A 22,065-nucleotide genomic window follows, 5' to 3' on the forward strand; every position below is an offset into this window, starting at 1 on the left:
AGAGTTCATGGATCCAATTCTTTTTACCTCCATAACGTTAAAAGGATCAACTTAGGTACTTTGGGAGTTTTTTCTGTGAGTCAGCTCTTTCTGGTTTCTCTTCTAAAATACCCCTTAGTTTTCTCCAGTGACCACGCCTCACAGTACTTGTTCAGCACTTCTATACAATAAATGGCACCAAATGTTTCATGTTATCACATTTTTTTTAAATATTTATTTATTTATTTGGCTGCACCAGGTCTCAATTGCAGCATGTGGGATCTTCAGTGTTCTTTGCAGCATACAGAATGTTTTAGTTGCAGCATGTGGGATCTATTTCCCTGACCAGGGCTCGAACCAGGGCCTCCTGCATTATGAGTGCAGAGTCTTAGCCACTGGACCACCAGGGAAGTCCCCATGTTGTCACATTTAAAGCTGCTGAGTATGGATGGGGACCTCCCTTGTGGTCCAGTGGCTAAGACTCTGCACTCCCAACGCGGGGGGCCTGAGGTTCAATCCCTGGTCAGGGAACTAGATCCTACATGCTGCAACTAAGAGTTCACATGCTACAACTAAGACCCGGCCCAGCCAAATAAATACAAAAAAAAATTATATATATACTTTTAAAAGCTGGTAATAAATTCCTTTAAGAGCACTACTTTTATGGAAGAAAAGAGAAACTTTAACCAAATGTTTGCTCTCTTATCTGATAAGGTACCAACCCTCTTGGAATACACTGACCCAGTAGGACAGCAGTTACTGCCTTCAAGGAGCTACTGATTTTCCTTCATTAGTAATGGGTAGACAGTCAGCTGGCCTGGCCCCCCTACATGAAGCAGTCTCTATAGTTTATCTCCTACATCCTTACGGGCCAAGGGAGACTGGGATCTAAATCAGCCCTGGATTTGTTTCTCTGCTTTGCTTCTTACTAAAGTGTCTATGGGCAAGACACTAGCCTCTCTACATCTCAGTGTGATCTACAAAAGGGGAGAATCATCAACACTTTACAGAGCTGTGGATAATATCCGTTCCTTCCTTGGGACATGTTGCTATTTGGGGGCAGCTCTCATTTTTCTTCACCTGAGGATGCAGGCACCATGTGACTGAAGTCACCCCACGGTAGTGAGGAGACTACTGAGCAGGTGGCCCGATTTGGGCAGTAACAGGATGGAGAGACCGACATGACGTGTAGAGAGATGAACAGCAGCTCCCATTAATAAGCACGAGCCTGGCATCAGCCATCCATCCACGGAGATCAAATACATGCCTCATAGTACTGAACAGTCACTTTAGCCTCAATATCTAAAAAGAAAAATATCATCAATCGGGGACTGGAATGAACACAAAAGTTGTCGGGTTTAAATTAGGTCTGAGTTATGGTTTGGTCCAGAACATCAAAAGCACGGAAAACCAGGTCCACAGCCATTCTTTGGGAGTATCTTTGATTATCAAGAGTTTTATTTCCCATCCAACAGAATGCCTAGCAAGAGCAACCCAGAAAGGGAAATCCGAGAAGGGCCGACAAGCTTTCTCCCAGCTCTAAGCGTGCAGAAGTGGCAGCCACACTGTTGCCTTTAATGAATTCCTAGGGCACACAGCTGACCTCGGAGCCAGGGCCCCCAATCAGCAACAGTGCAGGACAGACAGGCCTGCTTCATGGCAATGAGACACCAGGGGACTCTTCTAGAATGGGATGACACCATGAGGTCTGAGGATTCAAAATACCCTCTTGCTTTACAGAGGAATCCTAAGCTTACCTAAAATACTGATTTTTTTTAATGCATGTGTATGATTCAGCACTCAACATGTATAATTCACTTGAGTCTTGAGTACACCAGCCTAGACAGCATATTAAAAAGCAGAGACATTACTTTGCCAACAAAGGTCCATCTAGTCAAGGCTATGGTTTTTCCAGTGGTCATGTATGGATGTGAGAGTTGGACTATAAAGAAAGCTGAGTGCTGAAGAATTGGTGCTTTTGAACTGTGGTGTTGGAGAAGACTCTTGAGAGTTCCTTGGACTGCAAGGAGATCCAACCAGTCCATCTTAAAGGAGATCAGTCCTGGGTGTCCATTGGAAGGACTGATGTTGAAGCTGAAACTCCAACACTCTGACCACTTGATATGAAGACCTGACTCACTGGAAAAGACCCGATGCTGGGAGGGATTGTGGGCAGGAGGAGAAGGGGACGACAGAGGATGAGATGGCTGGATGGCATCACTGACTCGATGGACACGGGTCTGGGTGAACTCCAGGAGTTGGTGATGGACAGGGAGGCCTGGCGTGCTGCGGTTCATGGGGTTGCAAAGAGTCGGACACGACTGAACGACTGAACTGGGCTGAACTTGAGTACACTACTGGCTGTCCCAGCAACAGGCCAGTTTTAACTTGCTTTCATAACCAAGCAAAGTAGGGACACTGCCCCTTCGGTTTTAAAAGCGAATTTGTTATTTCAAATTAACGAAGTTATCATCATGAGAAAAAAATAAAAACTTTATTGGACTCTGTTACACTTATTTTACAGTTTAGTATTGCTTTTAAGTGACATAAGGTGGGGGAGGGGTGGTACACGGTGATGTTTTTAAAGTTCAGGACCCTTAAAGGTCTTAATCTGGCTGGCCCTTCTTTAAGGAAAATGGGGTGACTGCTTTACACCGGCAGAGTAAAGGGCTATACCTTCCCTAACTGTCCTCCACATCACTGGCAATTTTCTTTCTGAGCCAAGGCATAAAGTACTGGTTTAAATGGTAGCAGTTCCAACAGTTCCTATCAAGCCCTGCTTCCTGACCCCACACCTACAGCTCAGCTGAGACTGTCCGCTCTAGGCCCTGTCTAATTCTGTAAGAACCCTCAAATCTCACCTCCATTAGATTACGGCTGAATAACTCTGACCTCTGACTATTGACCAGTCTCATTTTAGCCCATGTGGCGATGAGCGGCTACCACCAGCGTGCTTACAATGGTTAAGCACTTTGCAAAGAAATTTTACTCTCTAAATGCTCTTCTGTACCAAGATAAGCTTTCAAACAAAGGGAACACTGAGGCTCAGATGGCTTGTCATTTGCCTAAGGTTGTAAAGCATAGTATGTACTCAGTAAATATTTACTGACCAGCCTGACAGAAAATAACAAAGCATGCTTCCAAACCTAAACAGCCATCTTCAGAGCCCACCTCCATCTTTCTTCTAGCACAGGTTGTTCCTCCGCTTCTGGTTTTTCTCACCATATAAACAGCACCACCAGAGATTTCAGGTGGCTAAACTAGCATCACTCAGGAATCAACCTCTCTCCCACAGCTAATCAACTGCCAAGTTAAAACGTTTAATTACTGAGGAACTCTCAGCTGTCAATTTCTATTCTCACTTGCCTTCTCTGCTTCAGATCTCATAAGGACTGCCCCGGTCTCCTTCTCTAGATCCCATCTCCATACATCAGCTGCAGTGACTGACGAGACCATCTGCCCACGGCACTCTCTGTTCCTCTGTGCTGCCCCTGCACAAGGTCCAAACTCTTCAGTGTGGTTTACAAAGCCCTTCGTGGCCTCCTCCCAGACCACTTCTCCCCATTAAAGCTTCACTGAACACAGTGTATCTATTTTTGAAATCTCCCTACCCTTCACATGCAGTTCAGTCCATCCTTCAGCGGTGCCACTCCACTCCCCTATTCCTCTCATTCGTGAACTCCTAACATTTCTTGGCTTAGATATCACTTTTCTCAGGGAGCCTCCCATGACACTCCCCACCCGGCACCTCTCCTGTGAGTTTTCTGCAATTCCTAAATCACAGCACTAATTGCAACGCCTCTTTGAAACGCTAAGTCCAGGCCGGCAGAGCTGGTGCCTGTCCCGTTTGCGGCTGTACCCCAGGCCTGACGGGGCCGGTACAGAACATGCGGTGCACCGTCGCCGAGCACGCAGGCTGCTCTACCCTACTTCCCTCTGTGCCACCTCTCCCAAAGAAGCTTCCAGAGAACGCAAGCCTTATCTCTCATCTACCCAAGTGTCTTGCCCAGGAAAGACATTTAGTAGAACTTCTGAATGAGTTCAAGACTTTACTCACTGGTCAGACCTTAAATTTTAGAAGGAACAGGAGAGCATTCTGGAAGATGCTTTTTAAGTCTTACTGCCCAAAAAAGTCTAAAACAATGAAAAACCTAAAATGCTGCTAACTCATCAAAGCTGTTAAAGAAAGGACCTTAAAAAGTGTAAGTCTTTCTATTTTAATCAAATACCTTTATAGTGCAAATATATTCACATGCATTTATAGTTTACATACTTGTAACAAGATAATGACATAGACTAAAGCTGCACCAGTTTTTCAAGTGAATCTTCAGCTTAACCAAACATACAAAGCGTTTATTGAAATTAACATTTCTAGCAAAGCCACAGGCTTGAATCAAGCAGCATCAATGCTGTAGTATAAAAAATAAAAAGGAAATAAAAAAACTTCAAGACGTAGCAGCAGCAGCCATACCAACAACCCCTCTTCTGGGGCAAGACCTGCACACAGACTCCTTTCCCCAAGCACTGAGTTTAAGGACTGAACAGAGGGCCTGTATCACACAGTAAAGACTTTCACAGAAGAAAACTGTCATATAAATGCATTATTATAATTACTTTGTTCTTTAAAGATACTGCAATAGAAATATATTAATGACAACCTCAAATATCCAACATTTTTGTCTTACATTTTAAGTCAAAGTTGTAGGAACCTACAAGTCTTAATAAAGAACTCTCTTCACAGCACAGCTGTAGTTCACTTTAAAACACAATCTGTTCCTTTTGCTCTCTATCCTTACAAATAAACATAATAGAGATATAAATGAAAGGTTCTGATCCTGCATCAAGCATTATTCCATCTTGCCCTCCGATATAAACCTGGATATAGTCTTATTTGCAAAGCATTTGCTTAATATATTAGTTGAAGCGAAAGTAAACAGTAAGGGAGCTTTCAGCAAAGGAGACCTTTATGAATTTCAGTGGTGTCCTTGGCACTCAGCTTCAGCTGAAGTCTCGATTGGTGAGGACAAGCGGAGCCACAAGGGTCCAGACGTAGAGGAGGAGGCAGAACCAGCTGGAACTGATCTTGACCCACACAGCTGGCCACTTGCTAGTCATGCTCTGGAAGTTTGCATCAGGGCTGAGAAAACGGCAGAGAGTTAGGTGGTTGCTGTTGTTTAGTCACTAAGTCCAACACTTTTGCAACCCCAGGGACTACAGCCTACCAGGCTCTTCTGTCCATGAGATTTCCCAGGCAAGAATACTCGAGTGGGTTGCCATGCCCTTCTCCAGGGGACCTTCCCAACCCAGGAATCGAACCCACGTCTCCTGCTTGGCTGGCAGATTCTCTGAGCCACCTGGGAAGCCCCTGAGAGTTAAGTAAAGGAGCCTAATTTCAGCATATAGGGGCCCCTCAGCAAAAGCTAAGAAAGTCTCCACTGAAACTCGCCTGACACTCACTACTCTGTAGTCAGTTACCAGAAGGGACTTGAGAAAGTTGCTATTTTTTTGTTTTTATGAGCAGGGGGCTCTGCCGCTCAAACAACTTTTATCTTTTAGCCTGCATGAAGACCTCTGACCATTCCTTGCAAAAAGTTCTTCAAGAACATCTGGCTATTCTACATACTGGTAAAATTCAAGACTGAAATGAATTTACTGAATCTTCCCTGCTTTACCAGATGTTTCCTTTGATCATAATACTCTACATGGCCATCTCTAGACAAAGAAAACTCAGGGAACAAAGACAAGTCAGATCACTTTATGTCATGATTTTCTCTCTCGAGTTACTCAAGTTTGGAAGGGCTTCCCATAATTTTCACTGTAGGCATTCCAACTGGATTTTAAATGCAAGAGGAGAAAAAAAATTCAGAAGTATTTCAGAAAAACGTGAGCACTGAACACACTTTCATTATATGGGTAAAAGAAGAGGATTCTGAGGTCAGGAGCTCTTACAGGCAACCCCAGGGAGCTAAGTGGGCTTCCTCAGTTCTCTGCCTCCTACCTGTACCAGTTGGTCAAGGTCATCATGATGTACAGGGAAGCCGAGCAGAGCATGAGGTGGAACATGGAGTAGTTGTACTGCACCCCCTCTCGCTCGTTGTCCACTGCCCGCCGAGGCCGTCCGTCTTCCTCATCGCTGGCGCCATTGGCAGCCGTATCACGGAGGATCACGCTGTCACTTCCTGACAGTGTCAGCTTACTTACTTGGCTATTGCTGGAATTGCGGATGCTGCAAAGTGATCCCAGGAAGGTAAATCAGAAGGGGGCCATGAAGATGAAGTGCTGTCACGGGCCTGTACACGTGAAGGTTATTTCTAAACTGCTCCTGCTTTGGGGACTGAAGGGCTTCTGAAGGGTTTGCTTAAAGTTCTGATCCTAACAGTTACAATTTGGTGCTTTAACTGCCTGGAGGGGTTTCCCAGAATACACTATGCTTACGGTGTCTTCTCCCAGGATTCCAGAAGTATCTCTCCTTTGCTCAGAATGCAATGCCTGCCTTCGCCCAGCTAACTCACTCACTCTTTAACTCTCTAATCATACCGTGTCCTCTAGGAAGTCTTCTCTGATGTCACCCCATCACTAGGCTGGATTAAACTGCCCTAGTTCCTTATTCTTCCTTCTGCTGTATCACTTAACCACTCCTGTCTTCCTTGCTACTCACAAGGAATGACCTGGCAATGACCTTAGTCATCTATGCATTTCTAATATACAGCAGATGCTCACTAAAAGTTTGTTAAATGACTGAATTTAAAAGTACATACAAATAAAGGACAAATTCCACATGAATATCTCAACAGACATTAAGAAAAAAATTTTTTGGCAAAAATCTGATACTTTTTTATGATAAAAACTCAAACTAGAAATAGAAAACTTCCTCAAATTGATAAAGGGCCTCTATGAAAAAGTTGTATTTAATAGTGAAAGATTAAAAGCTCCCCTCTTAAGATCAAGAATCAAAGGAAATAAACAAAAATAGTCACAGAGAGCATGAAACAAATGAACATAGCTATAAGCCAATAAAACTTTATTTAGAGAAATAGGAAGTCGGCCCAAGCCAAAATATGGCTGCCAACCCATATTTTAAGCAATAATTAAAAAAAAGAAAAAAAGGAAAAAAAAAGGGTAAAACTACACATTATGTGTGCAAAGCTGTCCAAATTATGACAAATTCATATGTATTCCAGAATAGTGTACTATTATACTATTATATAGTATGTTCTCTGTTTTTAAATTATATATCAAGTGATATAAAATTATGTAACTATTTATAAAAATATACATAATAATATAGATACAAATAGATTAATAGATAGTAAGTATAAGCAAAATAAAAAAGTCTGAAATAATATGTGCCAAAATTTAACCACAGAAAAGGTGAATTTAGAGGGAGGACAATTTCATTTCCTACTTTAAACTGCCCTCACTTACACTGTTAGTTTATATAAATATATCCTGGCCTATTTGTATTATTTCACATTTTAAAATTATTAAAGTATCACACAGTATTAGATAGACAATATCAATCAATAAAAATGGGTGAGAGAATGAGTACAAACTGCTAACATAGATTGTATCTGAGGTTTTGGATTAAATACCAACTTGAGCATTTCGTGCATAAGATTCTGCTAGTTCCGTATATTATTTACAATGATCATAAAATAAACATCACCCTAAACAGAGCCACTATTCTAGCTAATCTAGAGTCAGGTCAGGTAAGGGCTTTATCTTCCTATATAAAGGAGAACATATCTCTTAGTAAGGCTGGGGGGAATTATTTCACAAGAGGATTTACTGAACTTATAGAAACATCACTTTAGAGTTAACTGAGGCAAGTCAAGGACTTTTTAACTTACCTAGAATAGGAAAGGGAGAGAACAAAGACTAACAGCCCAGTGAAATTCTCCTTATTCAGAGAAGGCCCGCTCTCTGACGGCACAGCAGGGGTAGGGGCTGGAGCAGTTGTATTCGCAGGGGCCAAGGTGGATGAGGCCATGTGTGTGATGATGCTCAACAGGCCAGGGTTGCAGGAACGATCTGACAATGAGAAACTGCTTTTTGTCTTTAGGGATAACTCATCGGGGTCCAAAAGGATGTGAGGGGTGTGTTTACACATCACTCAGTCATGGTAACAAAACACAATTTCAAACATGAGAATGTTATACTTCAAAGAACCTGCAACTGGGCAGTAAGTAACACCTCTGTATTGCAATCAAAGACTTGGTTTTTTATAAAGAGTAAAGAAAACTACAGCAACAGAGTATTTGTCCAATTTTATAAATGTCAATCTCGATTTAACTGGTTTCGAAGTTTAACTAGCAAGTCTTTGGGGCTCTACAGTTGTGTGCTTAAAGTATAAGGAGTTTACACAGACTTAGAGAAGGAACTTGGAGTTACCAGGGGGAAGGGTGGTGGGGAGGTTGGGATGGACATGTATACACTGCTATGTTTAAAATGGATAACTAACAAGGACCTACTCTGCTCAATATTATGTAACAGCCTAAATGGGAAAACGTACAACTAAATCACTTTGCTGTACACCTGAAACTATCGCAACATTGTTAATCAAATATAATCCAATATAAAACAAAAAGTTTAAAAAAGATAAATTTGTTTGCAAAATAAGGAAGATTCAAAAAATTGGCCTGGTTATTTAAAAAAAAAAAAAAGGGCACAAGGAGTTTATCCCTATTCCTGTCTCTGCACAGTTATATAGGAATATAATAAAGATAAGTTGAGTCATCATTGGATGGTCTGCAGTAATGGTTTTCCTTGAAAACTAGTCCACAGTTCAGTTCAGTTCAGTCGCTCAGTCGTGTCCAACTCTTTGCTACCCCATGAATCGCAGCACGCCAGGCCTCCCTGTCCATCACCATCTCCTGGAGTTCACTCAGATTCACGTTCATCGAGTCCGTGATGCCATCCAGCCATCTCATCCTCTGTCGTCCCCTTCTCCTCCTGCCCCCAATCCTCCCCAGCATCAGAGTCTTTTCCAATGAGTCAACTCTTCGCGTGAGGTGGCCAAAGTACTGGAGTTTCAGCTTTAGCATCATTCCTTCCAAAGAAATCCCAGGGCTGATCTCCTTCAGAACGGACTGGCTGGATCTCCTTGCAGTCCAAGGGACTCTCAAGAGTCTTCTCCAGCACCACAGTTCAAAAGCATCAATTCTTCGGCACTCAGCCTTCTTCACAGTCCAACTCTCACATCCATACATGACCACAGGAAAAACCATAGCCTTGACTAGATGGACCTTAGTCGCCAAAGTAATGTGTCTGCTTTTGAATATACTATCTAGGTTGGTCATAACTTTCCTTCTAAGGAGTAAACGTCTTTTAATTTCATGCCTGCAGTCACCATCTGCAGTGATTTTGGAGCCCCAAAAAATAAAGTCTGACACTGTTTCCACTGCTTCCCCATCTACATACTATATTGAGAAACAATCCCATAAGACCTACAAAAGGAGATTTCCTGCAGCTATTTCTTCTGAAGCCTGTACCACCAACATAAAATTCAATTAACGTAATTCTACAAAGGGCCAAAACAATGTTGCCTTGTTCAGCCCTTAACTGATCTGATTTAGTCCAGGTAAAAGCCTGGACATATAAAGGTCCTTCAGGTGGTCCTTTAGGCTTTCAGCTCTGAACAGCTAGGAGCAGACATGGAGAATAAAATTTGAGAGGTAAATACCAAAGGCATTGTACATTTAAGTGAAGTTTTTGTTTGTTCATTTGTTTGTCTGACATTTGCTCCAGCTCTAGTTCTGGCACCCACCAAAGGAGTTATTTCGTACTTTCTTTTACTCCTGATGTACATGGCACAGCTTGTGGGATCTTAAGTTTCCCAACCAGGGATCAAGCCTACACCCACAGCAGTGAAAGCTGAGTCCTAACCACTGCACTGCCAGAGAACTCCCATTTCTTACTTTCTTTCCATCAAATGCATGTGCTTTTAAAATTTGCTTACCAGGTTCATTGGACATGGCTGACCACGTGAGGTACATGGTGTAGAGGGTGATGAGAGAAGACTGCAGGAGGCCAGAACGAGGCTGGTGTTCCTATGGAATCGAAAAGAAAACAATAGGAACTGCAAGGGCTGGATTTCTAAAAACGTACTTCCTGGGACCCACTGAGCTGCTATTGAGAACCTTTTGATTCTGCTTGACAGATGAAAGATGACAAGTAACCTTTCAGTTTAAGTTAGCTTGAAAAATAACCAAGAAAGAGGAGGCATATACCACCTATTCTCAGGCATTTTATAACCCTGGAAATTCCTGTGTATCATACAAAGGCTTGGATTTACCACTAGTTCCCTGGTATAGTGAAATCAAAGCTAAGCCTTGCCCTTAACTAGCGAGGTAATTCATCAACTCTCTGGACCTTCAGTTTTCTCACTTTTAAAAGGAGAGGTGATGTTCTTTTCATATTTCATATCTGAAGATCCATGAATTTTTAAAATATGGTATTTAAATGAGGAAACTCAGGAGCATGAGTTGTGTTTTAAATATTAAAATCATATTTTTCTAGTTTAATTCCCCTAAAATATCTCTGCTAAAGATTTCTAAGACTCATTCTTGTGATATAAACAATTTTATAAGGATAATAAATTCTCAAGTTACATAGTTTTTTCCCCCTTAAATAATAGGGAAATTATTCATTTAATTATAATACTGACATCCAATGGTACATTTTATGATTAATTATGAAGATTTTATCATGCTACAGTAGAAAAACGTTTAAGTAGATAAACTTGGACATAAATTCATATAAAAGGTTACCTAGGTTTCAAGTTTAGCATTAATTAAAAATCTCTCATAGGAGGAAGAAGCAGAAATCATAACCATACCTGAATTTTTGGATGGATTGACAAAACAGAAATCACCACGCAAAGGATCAGATTAAAACTGATGAAGAACTTGTTTTCTGTGCAGCCATCTGGTTTGGTGTAGTATTTGTACAGCAACCCGGCAAAGATGATTGACAGGATATAAAACAAGCTTGTGATAGACAGTAAAGCTAGAAAATAGAAAATGAACATGAATGCTCACAGTTATAACAAACTTTTAAACTAACGAGGATCAATTTTCACCCAGTTTAACGTAGTATAATGCAGTGTGGCTCTCATAGGGGTTTGACACCTACCGGCATACCAGCATCTTGGATTCCCTTCTTCCATTCGATTTACCCATGATTCATTCCAAGAGTGAGCAAAGTCTACCAACAGCACCAGCTGGATGAGGATGAAGAAGAAAGCCCCTACCATGCCAATAACAAACCAGGCTACAAACCAAAAGCACAAAGTTATTCTTTACCACAGGAGCAACATATCAGAGTGTTACTGTCCAACACACTAAAAAGGTTTCAAGTAAGAAAAGGTAATAATAAGACATATTCTGTCTTGAGCAGTACAGCAAGATTATCGCAATTCCAAACTAAAAGGCATTCTGTGACAGGTGTTCTGTTGGGTTTCAGACCTTTTAAAATCTATTCTAGCTTGTGCTAAGGAGAGCCCATGGTCTAACATTACAAATGGAAAAGATATAAGCCCTTTCCTTTACTCATAGGGATATAAATCACAATGGAAATCCACAGATGCCATATGACGCCACAAAAAGGAAGCGGGTTAAAACGGGGATGGTGGAGCACACGGTTACAAGTCCTTATGCTGACAAGCCCGATTAACTTCATACTGCCAAGTGAGAAGGGAAACCTAAAATACTGGCAAACAATTAACATCTGGTTTCAGAATAGCTGTGAAGTGGGCTGAATGTCTCCTGGCTTTAATCAGTCAATTAATATCTTAATATTAGTATCAAGTCATGATAATTGAACACCATCTCACTTAATTACCAGTTCTGCAAAATCAGTAATGAATGCAGTCATCTATAGAGTTTGTGTACATTATAATTAGCCCCTGTTATAGTGAACCATACCTGTGTTGAAGTGGCCTCCAGGAATATAGAAAGATCCAACCATGATACCAACAATGGCAGCAATTTTGAAGAACCAAAATCTATTAAAATATAAAAGTACACTTATGAAATGCTAATTTTTCCCTTTCATTGAGAAAATAAACTTCTGAAATATAAAAATAAAGCCTTACTAGCCACTTTCAACATGATTGGGCTTGTTTCTTCATCTGACATGAAGCTACTTCACTCAGTATTTCACATGGTTTGAGGACAAATATTAGCAGAGACCCAATCATTCACGTTAATAAGAAAGAAACACATTACCTTAGAGTTTCCCTGCTTTAACAGCTCGTTAAAGAACTCCTCCGTTTGTGGCCTTGCCTTCAAAAGGCTTGTCTAAATTTTTTCAAATTTCATACCTTCCTACCTACAGCCTAGATAATATATCCCAAGACTCTTTAACCACCCCTATAGATACTTGCCTCTGATGTATGGGTTGCTACAGCAACGGGGACTTAAGCTGTTTTTCAGAAACCGGGAGTTAGTTTTTGTCCAGTTCAAGCTGGTTAACACTGGTTGGGACTACTGACCCTACAACAGGGCCTGCACAGGGTGTTCAATGAATTCAGAGTGCCAAAAACTCCACCCCCTGATTATGCTAAGTATCCTGTTAAAGAAAGTGAAAGTGAAGTCGCTCAGTCGCTCTTTGCGACCCCATGGACACCAGGCTCCTCTGTCCATGGGATTTTCTAGCCAAGAATACTGGAGTGGGTTGCCATTTCAAGCTTGTAATTAAGATAAAGACCTGTGCAGAACACCGGTTACAGCACCTGTTCCTTACCTTCCCATTCCCACAAGTAAGACTACCCTGCTTCTTTATCCCGTAAGTATCTACAGCCTCTGGCCTTCAGGGAGGCGGATCCAAGATGTGTCTTCTGGGCTCTGCTGCAAATCTCAGCATCTCAGTTTGGCAAGCTGCACATCAGGCAACTGGACATAAACCCCTTGCCCTCAATCACACAGCTCATCACAAGTCCAAACCTGGCTTTTAGTCAACCTTTAAACACTACTTTGCATGGCAGCGTGGAAAGCAAGCAGCTTTGGAGCTGAACAGATTGGAGTTTCAATCCCAGCGCCAACCCTCTCTAGCTGAGAGATCTTAGGCAATTTCTTTAACCTCTCTGAAATACATGTAAAAGAGGAACTGGGGATCAGGAGTGGGAAGCGACAGAACATGTGAATCAGTGCCCCAAATATATTCACTATTTATCTTTCTGTATCCTGTCTAAACATATCAGGTACATGTTTATCTTTTAACAACAGAAAAAAAAATGTGTGTTTCTGTGTGTGAAGTGCCTAGTACAATGCTTGAACGGTTTCATAGGTGTGCCGAGAAATATAGGAACCTGACGCAAAAATATTTTTAAAAAATACTAAATAAATAAATAATACAAAAAAAAAAAAAGATTCTCGTTGTCCACTCTACCTCCGCTATACTGCAGGGCTCCAACTGAAAATGACCTTGACACAACTTCCCATGTATAATAGATGAGAAGTACATCTGGGCCACTGATTATATACTGCACTGCTTTCATCAAAATGGCAACATTAACCGCTGAAGGCGAAGATACAACACTGTGACAAGTTAACAATAAATAATTCCTACCTACCCATTGTGTATGGCTGCTCTGGGATCTTTACTCGTTTTAACATTTAACATGAGCAGAGAAAAGGCAAAGAAGAAGACGGCCAAGGCAAAGTTGATTCGATACACAGCTTTATAACGAACCAGCACATCACAATCTTTATCCATAATATCAGTAATCCTGGTACTAAGTCCTTCATCACAGAATCCAGGTATCTGGAAAGAAAAAACATTTTAATGCTAAGGGAATATCCACATTTAAAGAGAGATTCGATCCCACCACAGAAAAGCCTGGATTTATAAAACCGGCCACTTCAAAAACTGCAAGACCCTCCTGTGGGACTTTTTGCTTTGGCTTTCAATTCACTTACAATCTTGTCACCGAACAATATAAACAAGTTGCATTTTAAAAATAAAAGTCAAGTGCTCTCTTTTTGGCCCTTCTCTGCAAATAAAGGCTAGTCTAGATTAAAATATACTTTATTTAAAAGAGCTTTCAGGCCACTCTTTTAGTATCTTTTCGAAAGTTGTTAGACTAAAGATGTTGCTTCTGATACTACCTTTACTTTGGGAAAAGATTAATACCTTCCTACTCTGTCTTGACTAGAACTGAAATGTACGATCCCAACCAATCCACTGAACTTGATTGAGTTTCACAACAGTGAAGAAATAAATACTAATTACAACTAAAATTTTTGCAAAACATAAAATAATTAAAACCACTACATTAATAATGTTACTTGTTACTGTAATGTTAATATAATGTTACTTCTACTTACCTTTTTCAGCTGAGTCTCCATACCCTCATGAAACATGATAAAACAGACAACGGTGCCCAGGAAGAGGATGAAAGCGTAGATGAGGCGAGTCAAGGTGGAATTCTTACTGTTGGGACAGCAACTGCACAGCAAACACGACGCTCCGCCACAAAGGCACGGGACCTGCAACGGACAGAGCATCGCCACGTGAGACGGCCTTCAGCGGCCCCTTCCCGGCATCCAGGACAGAGGCCAGGCACCCCAGGCTCCGAGAGCCTTCTCTGAAGAGTCAGAGCTGGGAGCAAGTGGTTAAAAGCATGAGCTCTTGTCGGAGCCGTGTTAGGCATTACTGACAAAATAGAGGCACAGCCTTAAATCCCCTCCCTTTGTTCCGTAGGCACACACCCAGAATAAGGAGTTAGGCTTTGTGATTCTGACTTGTGTTTTCCTTTCCTCTGCTGAGTTGACTGAAGAGAATATTAAGGTGCTTACTGTTTTTGAGAGGAGCAAGAGAAGGCATAAAGCCTTCTGCAGCTGTGCTCAAAGAATAATTCATAAAGTTAATCACTGACATTTGTTCAAGGACTTTTACAAAAGAGTGTTCCAGGGTGAGCACAGAGGCCGCAGCTTGAGACCATGGGAAGGATTCCTATCTGAGGCCCATTTGTGAGAAAAATGTTTATGGCAAAGAAGTTTGCTGAATTTAGGGCTTAGGAATAATTAAAATAGTTAGAAGCTAAAGATTTAAGGATTGCTGTAATGTTAGCATATTCTACTATAGCTTATAGAAATTAGGGACTTTAGAGATATTATTAGCTAGAAGCCCTTTCTAAGAAATAGTGAACTTAGGATACTAGGGGCAAACAGGACTTAGAAAGATACGAAATAAACTGAGGAACGCGGTATGCAGCCCAGACATTAGCATGAGTTACAGTGTATTCACAAGGACACATGAGAAGAAGTAGATAAGAGAACCGCTGAGGAAGGAACTCCTTTTGAGGGGCAACAATGATTTTTGGAGAAAAATAAATCTGGGTCAATGGGAACTAAAAATATCAAACCTCTGACCTAATGCTTTTGTAAAAGTATAAAAGAGAATCATAAGCTTGAAATAAACAGGCAGTCCAAAGAAAGACTGAGAGGCTGCCTCAGTTTCTCTCTTGCCAACACCGTCCATCCTGAGGGTATCCCTGGATCCTGCTGAGGCTGGACCCCAGCAAGCTCTGGAGTCAGTGTTATTTCTACCATTTTACCTCAGCAAGTTACAAAATGTAAGCTTATTTCTCCATGTGTAAAATAAACTCAGTAACAGAATCTTCCTCCTTCAGACACTGCTATATTAAATGAGCACTCAACACAGTACTTAAAACATAGTAAAGGCCCACTAAGTGTTGGTTATGTTCCCACAGACAGCATATTTTGTTTAAAAACAATATATCTTAATACTGAGAAAAACTGAAACCTAACCTCACCTGCTGATTTCTGAGAATCCTAGCTACCAAATCTAATATTACAGCATAAGGCAACATTACACAGAAACCCTTACAAATAACAGAAGCAAAAGACTTTTGGCTCCACTGAAGAGTAACCCAGAGACTCCTCAAAATTAAACACAGAATTATCATATGACCCAGTAATTCCAACTCACACATACACCCAAAAGAACTGAAGCAAGTATTCAAACAAAATTTGGACATGAATGTTCCAAACAGCACCATCTACAACTGCTGAAAGGCAGAGACAACCTAAATGCCCATCAGCTGGTGAATGGATAAATAGCATATAGATACCCACAAAGGGCAGACTATTATCTAGCCATAAAAATGAAGTACTGATAGCTGGTACAACATGGGTGAACCTCGAAAACATGATGCCAAGTGAAAGAAGCCAGACACAAAAGGTCACATACTATGTGATTTCATTCATATGAAATACCCAAAACAGGTCGATCTGGAGATGGAAAGCAGAGGAGTGGTTTCCAGAGGCTGGAAGAGAGGTGACTGCTAAGCGGACACTGAGTTTCTCTTTGCGGTGGTGAGAATGTTCTGGAACCAGACATATGTTATGACAGCACAACATGTGAATGTACTAAATGACACAATTATACTCTTTAAAATAGTTAATCTTATGTTATGTGAACTTCCCCTCACTTGAAAAAAAGAGTCACCTGGATCTTTGGTCAGCTAAACTCTCCTAACGAGCATTCCAGACGAGAGGACATGCTTTGAGCCGTTCTTCTATATGCCTGATTAGGAAACCACTTGAATTGACAGGTGACGTTATCAAGGCACATTACAAGGATAGGCTAATTCAGAATCATCAGCAGAAACAGCAGATGCAGACACTGGGGGATTCTGGTTTACAGTATGGCCCCAGGGATAATCTTTTATGAGATAATGTCAGCAGTATATAGCACCTAGCATAATTTCTTTCATAGCAGGGGCTCCATATATCACGATAACCAGTAATATCCATAATCAAAACAGCCATGGGGAATTGACCCCCCAGCCCCAGTCTTCAATCCTTAACTACAGTCTGGGTCAAAAGACCATAACAGAAGTCTGTGTCTGGTCATAGATAGAGATACAGACATTTTACAGCTAAAAACAATGACACTAATTGCTTCCAGTTCATTTCGTCTGCACTCACATGCTTCTAACTCCTTTAGCTGTTTTTCCTCTAGCCAATTAATAATAACTGCCCACTGTTTGCTATCAATTGAATTATGTCTTCCAAAATTCATACGTTTATGTCCTAATCCCCAGTGCCTCAGAATGTGACCTGATTTGGAAACAGGGTCAATACAGATATAACTCCATAAAATGATGTCTTACTGGAGAAAAGTGGGCCCCTAATCAAACATGACTGGTGTCATACAAAGGAGAAATCTGAACACAGCTGAGCATCACAGAGAGAACGTCATGCAAAGATGAAGGCAGAAATCTATAAACCAAGGAACACCAAAGATTGCTGCCAAACCACCAGGAACTAGGGAAGAAGCCTGGAACAGAGTTCTGGGAACCAACCTGGCTGACACCTTAATCTCAGTCTTCTAGCCTCCAAATGACGAGCCAATCAATTTCTATTATTTAAGTCATCCACTTTGTGGTCTTTTGTTATCCAGCCCTGGCAAACCAGTACACCTTCTTACTTGTTTATAACTGTCTGTACCTGGAGTGGGCAGGGGATGACCACCTAGCATTCTATCTTTTGCACCTTACACAATAGGTACTCAAACTGCGGAACAAACGTATCTTACTATATGTTATGTCACTCCCCTATTTTCATGATCTGTGTGCAGGTTAGAAAAGAATTTCCAGACACGAGACAGAATAAGAGAAGAGTTTACTGGAGTGGGAGTCTGGCTGTTAGCACAGAGGGCCAACCTCCTGACAGACCATGGAGAGCCACCTGTTAGAACAGCGGGCCGGTTCAAGGGAGAGCAGACCCCTTCAAGAGTTACTAGGAGACCTGGGTTTGATCCCTGGGTCGGGAAGATTCCCCTGGGGAAGGGAACGGTACCCACTCCAGTAATTTTGCCTGGAGAAGTCCATGCAGGGAGGAGCCTGGCAGGCTACAGTCCATGGGGTGGCAGAGAATCAGACACAACTAAACAACTAACACTATCACTTTTCACTTTTATAGCCTCAAGACAAAAAAAAACCCTGCTGGAAGGGTGGCATTAGGTGCTTGGTTAGGGTGCTAGAGGGTGAGTATTACGGTGAGTATTTGTACCTAATATGGGGTCAGGGAGCAGGCTGGTTTAGATCAGGGAGGTTCATGGCAACAGTTGCTATGGGGCTCAGACAGTTCCAGAGATGACCTTGGTGTGGAGCTCCGCATCTGTGACCTTGGTATAAGGCTCCACACCTATCTCCATAAATAACTCTACTTGAGATAAGCTGGAACCTGGGACCCTTTCCCAGAGTGCTTGCACCTGGACCAACCCTTGAGCAGCAGAATACAAAGAAACTGTAAGGGACTAAAAATAACTGCCTGCATGAACAATAAGATACAACAGGGCCATAAACCAACTGCTACTTCTGAGCCGCAGAGAGCAAAACAGCACAGGGTATTGTGCATGGTCCCTGCATGTAACAGCAGCAAGGCGGGGTGGGGGTGGGGGGCAAGCAGACAGCTTCAGCCACATCTCTTACTCAACCCACTGATCCGTCCCTACCCACATCCCATTTAAGGAACCAGATCCTCCACCCCTTGGGAGCAAGCAAAGGCACCTGTTGCTTGTTTTGCCTTCCTCCTGCTTGCCTGAAATTCTCGTCTGGCCTCCTACTAATTTCCATCGATTAAAGAGTCCAAGGACCCAGGCTCACTCTTCCTGTTGCCCGGGTCAAACACCGTGCAGCCATCCTTGATGCCTTCTTTTCCCAAAACTCTCATTCCATTTATCCGCACACCAGCTCGAACCTCAAAATGTATCCGGAATCTAGCTACTTTCACAGCATCCTCAGTCATCACACTGGTCCAGTCACCACTATCATCTCTCACCTGGATTAAATGCAATAGCTCCTATCTTGCTGCTACAGTAACCCATTCAGAACCCTGAGTTAGTATAAAAATTATTTTAAGATGAAAACATGTGAGATTCCAAAGACACAGGGGGAAAAATGCCCTCTCAGAGCATTTCTCATCTGACTGAATGTAGCAACTGCCATAAATTCTCTCTCCAAGGGAGTTTTATTGCCTTGAAGAAGAGAAAAAGACCTCTGCACTCACATAAACAAGTACTATCACACACTTTCTTATCTCCTGTTTGTTCTCCTAAAAACCCATTCCCCTTTCCTAAAGAAACCTCTTTGTTCTTCCCAGGGAAGCGCTTTCCTGCACCCCTCCACCCGTTAAGAAAGGCATATAATAAAATCCTATATTCTAACCGCTCTTTCAAGTTGTTCATCTCTGCAAACTCCTACAGGTATGTGGGTTGCACAAGTACAAACTTTTTTTTCTTGCTAACTTGTCTTAGTTTAATTTGCAGGCCCGACCACTAATCCACAGAGAACAGGATAAAAGGTTTTCCTCCCCTGGCACTGCTTTACCCTTTCTTTTTCACCATCTATTCTCCACACAGCAACACGATGCCAGTTCACATCATTCTTCTTTTCTCTAATGGATCCCCATCATCAGCAAAGAGTAAAAGCCAAAGTCCTTAGGTTGATCACTGGGCATCTACATGACTTGGCTCCCTTTACCTTTCTTTTAATTCTCCTTCCCTTCACTCCATTCCCTGGTACACTCAATTACTTGCTGTTCCCATTGAACAAAAGAAAGCAGTAAACTATAAAAGTGATGTATAGGTAGAAATGTTTTGATGGCATCAGCTCAAATCTCGGCTTTACATCAAAGCCACCACGTGTTTCAGATTTCAAGTTACCATATTACTCCCTAGTTAATGACCTTAACTATTTTCCCCTAAATCTTATTTTGTAAATGCTGCAATTTTGTAAATATACTGTAAGTATTTGCAAAACACTTATTTTGTAAAACACTGTAAAAAATCAACTGGCCAGGATTTTTTTTTCACTGTGACGGAAAAAAAGTACAGCAGAGGCCAAAGAATTATTTCATGAAACTTGTATCTAAACAGGTGTATTAAATAAACCATGTAAGATTTCTTATTTTTGGCAAGGTCAAAATACTGGAAAGCCATGAGGCCCTTAAGTGACCAATAGCTCTTTTGCTTTATGTTCAACAATCTTAAAGGATGGAAAATATAGTCTGTCCCTAAGATAGGGACGTGGAATGAGCTGAGATTGACTCCTTGGCCAATTAAGTCAGGCGGGGAATTAGGAAACAAGGAAATGATGTGAAGGAATCATGCCCCTCTGAAGTGAATGTATGAGTGAACTCAGCATATTCTCTTCCATAGATACCATAATTTTCCTTTTGCAAATATGACGTTTACAATTTACAAACTGATTCAACCCATATATACAAAGTGATTCAACCCATTTATTCACTTCATCCTCACAACAGCTCTGGAGGCAAGGAATGCTGGGATGATGGTCCTCATCTTAAGGGACGCCAGAAAGAAATGACTTGTACGAGGCACCAAAATGTTCAGGCCATGACTTCCAATTCTGAATAATAATCCACAAGGCCTTCTTTCTCTTGAGCCAGAATCGCACCCAGGCCTTGGTTAAAAATCTCACCTCTGCCACAGACTCTGTAGCTTTGGCAAATCCTGTGCTATGGGATAAATATATTATCCACACACACACCCCCTGCCCCCACCGCCCAAATAAATGACGCCACCCCAAGGCGGCGCTTGGAAATGAACCAGAGAGCCCCGGCCTAGGGAGCCCAGCCCCGGCCCCATCCCAGCTCCAGAGGAACCCAGAGCCGGAAGGCTGGCGGGGGCGGGGCGATCAGATTGTAAACAATGGAGACCTGGCCTCTTACGTTCCTCAGCAAACGCAGGAGGAGAACGGCCGCATCCGATCGCAGCGCGTCGCGGATTTCACCCTGGACCTCCCCGGGTTTGTATACCCTCTGCAGCCCAGGGCCGGCCCCCCAACCCCCTGGCCTCCGGGGCCCAGACCCGTTCGGGGCTCACGGCTTGGGGAGCCCTGTCGCGCCACCCCCACCCCAGCCCCAAGCCATAAGACCAACAGAGACACTAGACCCCGAACTCACCCAGCTGGCGAGGGAGAAGACGCCCAGCACGGCCCCCATGGTGACGCGGGTGATGGAAGCGGCCGACACCCGAGTTCAGAGCACGGTGGTTAACTGCCGGCTGAGGCGTCTCCCCAGAAACGCGACGGTTTCTCGGACCGGAAACGTAAGGTTTGCGTCACCGCGTGGCCCCGCCCACCAGCCTTGGGGGTTCGGGGAGAAGGCGGGGCTCAACTGGTGGGGGCCCGTGCAGAAGAGGAGCTGGTTATGTTCCTTCGCCTCCTGTGTATTCCCCCGCAGCGGGCTCTGTCAAGATCTGGGGTACAAAAGTGCCCAAGAATGTATGACCAAGTTAAGAAGACACAGAAATACACTATGACATGTTGTGACTACTATGAAAAAGTAGTATGAGGGCATATTCTTTCAATAAAAGTTTATTTAATGCTTACTATGTAAGGAGGAGGTAATTAGGGAGCAGTCCTGGAAGGACTTTATAGCTAACCTGAGGAATTTATCTTTAGTCTAAGAACGGAAGGATAATCCCGAATTAAGCAGAAAAGATGTGCACTGTTTTCTAAAATGTGGCATTTATAAATCACGGGGTGAATGAAAGGATCTAAGGATCCACTTATATGTAAATATCTTCCCTGACTAGGCATGGAACACCGGGTATCCAGCATTGCAGGCAGATTCTTTACCATCTGAGCCACCAAGGAAGCCCCAAACAGGACATTAAGTTACACTGAAAGGCAAAAGAGAAGAAGGAAGAAGTTATGACCAACCTAGACAGCATATTTAAAAGCAGAGACATTAGTTTGCCAACAAAGGTCTGTCTAGTCAAAGTTACGGTTTTTCCAGTAGTCATGTATAGATGTGAGAGTTGGACCATAAAGAAGGCTGAACGCCGAAGAACTGATGCTTTTTTTGAACTGTGTGTTGGAGAAGACTCTTGAGAGTCCCTTGGACTGCAAGGAGATCCAACCAGTCCATCCTAAAGAAAATCAGTCCTGAATATTCACGGGAAGGACTGATGCTGAAGCTGAAACTGCGATACTTTAGCCACCTGATGCGAAGAACTGACTCATTGGATAGACCCTGATGCTGGGAAGGATTGAGGGCAGGAGGAGAGGGGGACAACAGAGGATGAGAT

General features: G+C 42.4%; 2 protein-coding genes and 1 non-coding gene across 5 annotated transcripts in view; 1 reads left to right on the plus strand and 2 right to left on the minus strand.

Moving 5' to 3' along the window:
- Positions 1-316: 316 nt before the first annotated feature.
- TRNAM-CAU (transfer RNA methionine (anticodon CAU)) lies at positions 317-389 on the minus strand. The gene has a single exon. It is a non-coding gene; the product is annotated as a tRNA-Met (tRNA).
- A 2,062-nt stretch (positions 390-2,451) lies between these two features.
- SERINC3 (serine incorporator 3) lies at positions 2,452-21,121 on the minus strand. The gene is made up of 10 exons (XM_069548609.1): positions 20,937-21,121; positions 14,307-14,468; positions 13,553-13,743; positions 11,904-11,983; positions 11,113-11,250; positions 10,817-10,986; positions 9,938-10,028; positions 7,830-8,010; positions 5,978-6,205; positions 2,452-5,116 (listed from the first exon to the last, which is right to left on the minus strand). The coding sequence occupies exons 1-10, from the start codon at positions 20,973-20,975 to the stop codon at positions 4,978-4,980; spliced, it is 1,419 nt and encodes a 472-aa protein (XP_069404710.1). The 5' UTR covers positions 20,976-21,121; the 3' UTR covers positions 2,452-4,977.
- PKIG (cAMP-dependent protein kinase inhibitor gamma) overlaps positions 19,247-22,065 on the plus strand; it is a 98,130-nt gene continuing 95,311 nt past the window's right edge. The window contains exon 1 of one of the 3 annotated variants that reach the window (XR_011248271.1): positions 19,247-21,081. The gene's annotated coding sequence lies outside the window, so the exon portion shown is untranslated. The remainder of the gene's footprint in view (positions 21,082-22,065) is intronic. The other 2 variants (XM_069548622.1, XM_069548615.1) reach the window with 2 other exon arrangements.

This window comes from Ovis canadensis, chromosome 13, assembly GCF_042477335.2.
Source record: "Ovis canadensis isolate MfBH-ARS-UI-01 breed Bighorn chromosome 13, ARS-UI_OviCan_v2, whole genome shotgun sequence".
Classification (NCBI taxonomy): Eukaryota; Metazoa; Chordata; class Mammalia; order Artiodactyla; family Bovidae; genus Ovis; species Ovis canadensis.